This window comes from Cynoglossus semilaevis, chromosome 1, assembly GCF_000523025.1.
Source record: "Cynoglossus semilaevis isolate Cse_v1.0 chromosome 1, Cse_v1.0, whole genome shotgun sequence".
Lineage (NCBI taxonomy): Eukaryota > Metazoa > Chordata > Actinopteri > Pleuronectiformes > Cynoglossidae > Cynoglossus > Cynoglossus semilaevis.
Genome location: NC_024307.1, coordinates 22,049,516 through 22,055,615, shown reverse-complemented (window position 1 = coordinate 22,055,615; position 6,100 = coordinate 22,049,516). Strand labels below are relative to the sequence as shown.

At 38.4% G+C, this 6,100-nt stretch overlaps 1 protein-coding gene across 1 annotated transcript in view; it reads right to left on the bottom strand.

Moving 5' to 3' along the window:
* zanl (zonadhesin, like) overlaps window positions 1–5,965 on the bottom strand; it is a 36,298-nt gene extending 30,333 nt beyond the window's left edge. The window contains exons 1-11 of the mRNA XM_008319414.2: window positions 5,297–5,965; window positions 5,100–5,228; window positions 4,299–4,437; window positions 3,820–3,961; window positions 3,151–3,344; window positions 2,046–2,184; window positions 1,801–1,917; window positions 1,350–1,478; window positions 1,007–1,151; window positions 707–850; window positions 113–220 (exon numbers count right to left, since the gene is read on the bottom strand). Of these exons, the coding sequence (XP_008317636.1) occupies window positions 113–220; window positions 707–850; window positions 1,007–1,151; window positions 1,350–1,478; window positions 1,801–1,917; window positions 2,046–2,184; window positions 3,151–3,344; window positions 3,820–3,961; window positions 4,299–4,437; window positions 5,100–5,228; window positions 5,297–5,361 (1,451 nt within the window). The 5' untranslated portion in view covers window positions 5,362–5,965. The remainder of the gene's footprint in view (window positions 1–112; window positions 221–706; window positions 851–1,006; window positions 1,152–1,349; window positions 1,479–1,800; window positions 1,918–2,045; window positions 2,185–3,150; window positions 3,345–3,819; window positions 3,962–4,298; window positions 4,438–5,099; window positions 5,229–5,296) is intronic.
* Window positions 5,966–6,100: the final 135 nt, after the last annotated feature.

Here is a 6,100-nt window from a genome sequence, read left to right as displayed (position 1 = left end):
GATAGATAGATAGATAGATAGATAGAGAGATAGATGATAGATAGATAGATAGATAGAGAGAGAGTTATATAGATAGATAGCCATCCCCAGTATTTAGTAGAAGGTGACTAACCTGAAGGGTCCAGCAGGGTCTGTGATCTTTCCACATTTTTCTGGTTTCACCACCTCAGCTTCAAGATTCGGGTCACATTCTGGGTCAGGGTTGGTACCTTGTTTACACCTGATCAGGGTGAAAAAAAAGCAAATAATTGCTTCTTCAGAGCATGTTTATTTATTAAAAGAAAATCATACTGTTGCCAAATCAGCAAGAACCCATGAAATTAAACATGCTCAGAATGTTATCTATAAAATATTTTCACTTCACTCTTTCATGTGCTCTAGTCTTTTAAAAGGTATAAAACAATTTTTTCCACAGTTTTTTGGCCTATATACATTAAGGTTTTAGAACTCAAATCCAATGAAATTACAGGCAGCTATTGTGTGTGTTTCGTTTCATCTAGTACTTTATGGTGAAAAAGCACCTAAAGCTGGTGAAGTTGAACATTTAATTTGGCTTGTTTAAAACCAACAAGCCTTATGGTTTATACCTGTTGACCTTTTGCAGCCTCAAACAGTGGGCAGAGTTTTCTTTAGATGTTTTTTTAAATAATATGCCAAAACAGTTCCTGAAGTGACGTTCACTTTTCAGACAATTGTGTTTACTCACTCCTCATCTTCATCATCTGCTGTCTGCCAGCTGTTTCCAAAGTCGTTCACATTCCCAACTTGGGTGCCGTCAGGTTTGGTAAAGTCATTGTTTGGGTTCCCATCGTAGTCGCCACATAGGCCACACATCTGGTCATGGTAGGAACTGAGGAAAGAAGACGGTGGCATAGGAATTAAATATAAACAGAGTCTTTCAAGCTAACTTACAATTATTAGTTATGTTGTACTGTAACTTCACCACACCTCTTAATAGAAATCATTTAAATTATTTTTTTAAGCAGCATTTTTTTTATAAACTGACCTGGGGACTGTGATCTTTGCATAGTGGTTTCCGTCCCAGCGAACCTGAAGGCCAAAGGTAGTCTGCACAGTGATGTACTGACCAGCAAGACTGATGGACATAAGAGGAGAGGGGGAGTGAGGGAGGGCCACTCGTCGCCCATCACCTGGTAAGAGAAAAAAAAAGTTTACCATTAATCATAGCTAAAGTCTCTTATCACGACTTCAAAAAGACTCTGAAGATAAACGGGTCATAAAAACAATGTACACGATTAAGAACTCTGGTGTAATCGATAATTCATTTGAAAAACAGAATCATGTCCTACGATGTGCCTGTGTGTATCACAGTATAATGTTGTCCATACTGACCAATGTTCTTCTGGACTTCATCAGTGTCACAGTGATTCCATCCACAGTGACGTAAAGTTTCTTCAAGTATGACAACCCTGGCTGCCCTCTCTCCTCATTCTTCCCCTCCACAGAAAACCAAGGCCCTGTACATAACAGTTGTAAATTAAATTGAAGAGAACTTAATTTAATCACAATTTTACCCACATAATTCTTTGATTTATGTTGGGGTTTTTTTTAAACTAGAAACTGTAAAAAAATATTTTAAAATAAAATATTTAATTTACCAGTAGTTTTACTCTTATCAAAACATTTTAACACATGAAAGCCAGACATTGTTAGCCACAGATTTGTTTTCAAACCCTAACAATTGATGTTCCTGGCTAGAAACCTTGGTACATTAGTGATGACATTTTGTTGAAATGGAGACACAAAGCTCCTCAGGCATCATTGGAAAGCATGTTTTACCTGTGGTGTTATTGCAGTTTCTGGCCAGAGTGTAGGTACATGTTCCCATGAAGCTGAAGAATTTTTTGTCAAATGTGTTGTAGTGAGGATCCCCGGAGATCACACAGTCTTCAGATCCTATGTGAAGAAACAAGGAAACAAGTCTTGAGCATCACACATAAACCCTGCTACAGGTGTTATAGCATGTATCCCTTTAGCCTTTCTAAACAAGACATGCATATACACACGTGTAGATAAAAACTTACCAGTAGGATAGCAGCCCAGTTCCCCATTTTGGAGTTTACACTCGTGCATTGCAGGACAGTCATGGGCCGAACAAGTGACAAAGGGAGCGTTACACTTACACTTCAGCTCACAGTTCTCCACCAAAAACTCCTCTCCTTTCTGTAAAACAATGCGTTTTTATATATGTATAATTATTCCAATAAATCCATATTTTCAGTTGGATTCCTAGAATTGTCTGTTAAATGCAGCTTTTTCTTCTGTGGAGACGTAAGTTCTTCCTCCGGTTCCTCACACACTCTTTTACCCTGGGCTAAGAAAAGTATTTGTTTTTTGTTCATTTTGCTAGCTTGGGGGTTTCAACTTAGCAGTAATGTATCATGTGTTACCAGCAGATCTTTTAAGAAGGTAGCTGATGTAGATAAGACATGTGACCGAGGCATCAAGTATGAGTCATAGACAGCGCATCACATGAGGCATCAAGTATGAGTCATAGACAGCGGAGAGAATCCGGTAATTTTTCAAAAATAAAACGTAATTTAGAATCATATAATAAATAAAACAGATATAATGTAAGTTGTGCCTTCTTTCTGTGTGGCCTGGTACCTGGTACTGACCCACAGACCGGTGCCAGTCTGGGTTGGCCTGGTACTAATTGACCCACAGACCGGTGCCAGTCTGGGTGTTGGGGACCACTGTTCTACAGCAGTGTATCATTTTTTTATTAACAATTAACATGCTTTTATTTATGGCGTTCCTAATCACACCATGATTAGGAATATGCCAAGGTACGCAAATTGCATACCACTAGACCAAAATTGTTTAAAGTATAACCGGAAACAGATATCTTTTTTAATTAAAAACAAAAGTAATATTAATACTGGTAAGACAATTAAAATATGTTAAAGGATCCAAAGTGATTCAAGTAGGTAAAGTAGTCATAGCAGGTAACAAGTGTAAAGTAGGTGAGGTAGGTAATGAAGTTACATTAAATAAAGAAGTTAATGTATTTAAAGCAGTCGTTGGTAAAGTAGTTAAAGTACATTAAGTAGTCAAAGTTGGTAACTTAAGTTGGTAAAGTAGTTAAAGTAGTTAAGGGAGGTAATCCCTCATTCATTTTCCACATACCTCATAGTACTGGCCATTGTAGTTGCAGCCACAGGAGCTGTTACTGACACATTTGCCTGCACTCAGGACATACCCAGGGTCACACACACATCCCTCAGAGCAGGGTCCACCACAGTTTGAAGGTTTTCCACTGCATGTCTCCTGACATGGGTTAGCACAGGGCTCATAGTGGCTGTTGGCTTCGCAGTGAAAAGCTTGAAGAAAAAGGACAAGTTCAGAAGTAAGTCGGGGCAAGTAAAACTAAGACTCAGAGGGTGTCATAGGTTATAAACTTTTTATACACAGTGGGACCTCGGTTTACACCTCCACGTGTACACCTCCACCTACGGTGATTTGTGCTAACGACGCCATCTCCTTTACTGTAAATCTATTAAGAAACTCTTGTTTAATTATTCCAACATATGGTGCTAAAACTCAACATGCACCAACTCCAGGTGCTTAATTCGCATTGTGTCAGATGCATGTTATTGCACCATTTGCATTTATTGTGCATGTAGTGTCACGTGTTTGGTATGAATGCCCCTTTAAAGACTACTTCCTGCTTTAGTCTGTTTGTGTGTTACATTTTGGTCCAGAGCGAGCCTCTATCTTATAAAATAATACAACACATATCTGACTGCTGAAATTCTCAAATTGATCGGTTCTTTTATCACATTGCACAACACTTACGACAGAAGGTTGTATTTCTCCAGGGTTCGATGTTGACGCCGCGGTCCTGGCATTCATTTACATAGGCTTCAATGGCTTCACACAGAATGCGCTGGGCTCCATCCACCTCACACAGGTCAAAGACACAGTCCTTGAAGAAATTCTGCCAGAAAAAATGTTGTTGTTAAACTATTGTTGAAAATTATCCAATTTCACTTAATTTTTCTGAAAACAATATTTATTTACTCTTAAGAATCTTAATTATTCTATCTATCGCTACAGTGACAGGGAAAACAACTATAGAAACTAAAAGAATGAAAGCCACTCAGGGTTTCTGAACATCTTTGTGTGTGTCTTTCTTCAATCGATGTGAGTATAACAGCAGTGTGCAACTAAACAGGCCAAGGTTTCACACTGAGGGATTTTGAGTAAACTTAAAACTAGAATATTATTTTTATTTATTATTGTTATTTAATTTTTTGTGTGTTTTGTGTAGTTACATTGGGGTTGACTTTGGGGTGGCACACAGCAAATGGTCCATTTTTGTCCAGCAGGATGCCACAGTAGCTATTGCTCTCATACAGGTCCTCTTCTTGTTCACTGCATCCAGGGACGGTTGTGTTGGGACTTTTATTACACCTGTTTGGAGGACGATCAGTCAGATTTGTTTGAAAGTACCACATATTCCATAAATGAATCTGGACATTTTAAAGAGTTGGCTTGATTAGGTAGACCAGATACATGCATTTATTCAGTATACCAACATGTAATGTATAATAATAATAGACTCCCTTATACGTCCCACTATGGGGAAATTTATGATGTGAGTGTTTGCAACCTGCAACTCCCACACGAGAGGCGCCATTAGGGATATGTGGTCCCTCAGGGAAACTCTCTGCTTTAGAGGAAGGCATGCTAACTGCTGCACTATGGAACCACACATACGTAAAGTATAAACTGTTTAATATAGTTAATATACATATTGCATTTTCAATGTCTATAGATTCTTTTAGTATAGTCTTTCGAATAGAAGCTCTGAAGCCAAACTCTGTGAAAACTCCTGATTTAAGGTGTTTTCGAGGTATTACATCATTACATTAATGGTGCAAAAATGCTGCTGAAACAGAAAAATTTAATCATCACCCTAATTAATAAATAGGCCTGATCAAACCAACAGGAACAGAAATCTGGGATGAGACCACTGGTAGAAATCCACCTTGGCATCTGGACGGGCTTCCACTATTAAACTGTGCCTAATTAAACTACAGTATTCTTAGTGATTGTATAATGTAATCACTCACTCAGGATCTGTGTTCCAGCTGTTCCCAAACTCGTTAGCATTGCTAGTAAGTGATCCATCTGGCTTACGGAAGTCATCCTTGGTATCTTTATCATAGTCTCCACACAGGCCACACAGCAAGCTCTGATAACTGCAAAAGACAAAACAATGAGCAGTCACATAATTTGACAGTGGGAGTTGTGTGTAAAGCTAACTTACTCTTTGATTATTTTGATGTCCATGTAGTGGTTTCCATCATAGCGGACTGTCACGCCAAAGGTCATGGACACAGTGTAGTACTTTCCTGACTTATGCACAGAAACACTAGAAGACAGTGTGATTGGCAGATTTACAGTGGTACCATTCACCTGTTGAGGGAAACACAGTAGGGTGAAAACTGTTAACAAAGGATGAAGATTATAATTAAAATAAAAACAAACAAACAATAGATCTCCTGATTTGGAAGGAGACAACTGCACTGGCCTAGAAAAAACTCCCAAAAACTCCAATTGGATACCTTCATCAGTAACAGAATTATGGCTTCAAGAAAGATGGGTCTACTGTTTAATAGTGACAGGATTATCGATTCCATGGGATTAAAATATCAATATTACTTATCTCATAAAGTACTTACTTAATAATATTATAGGTAATTTAAGATTTAACTGATGCACTAAAGCAGTACTTGTCAAATAGTGGGGTGGTGAGATGCCAGGAGGGGCGTGATGGCCTTCCAATGGAATAAGGCACATTGGACATAAGTGTACCACTGCTGTAATGTTTTCACTGAGTCCCACTGTGGCCCAGTACCAAAAGACCTACAGACCTGCTCCGGTTTCCAGACCGGGGTTTGGATTACCATGTTCTAGATTACCAAACATTATAAAGTAATAAATTGGATGTCTCTTATACCAGAGGTCATACCCTAACATAAAAAATGGCTTTTATAACACTGATTTCTGATCAAATTTGCTCAAACCCTAAGTACTTTTTAAGGAAGCAAGGACATGTTAATCCATGTAC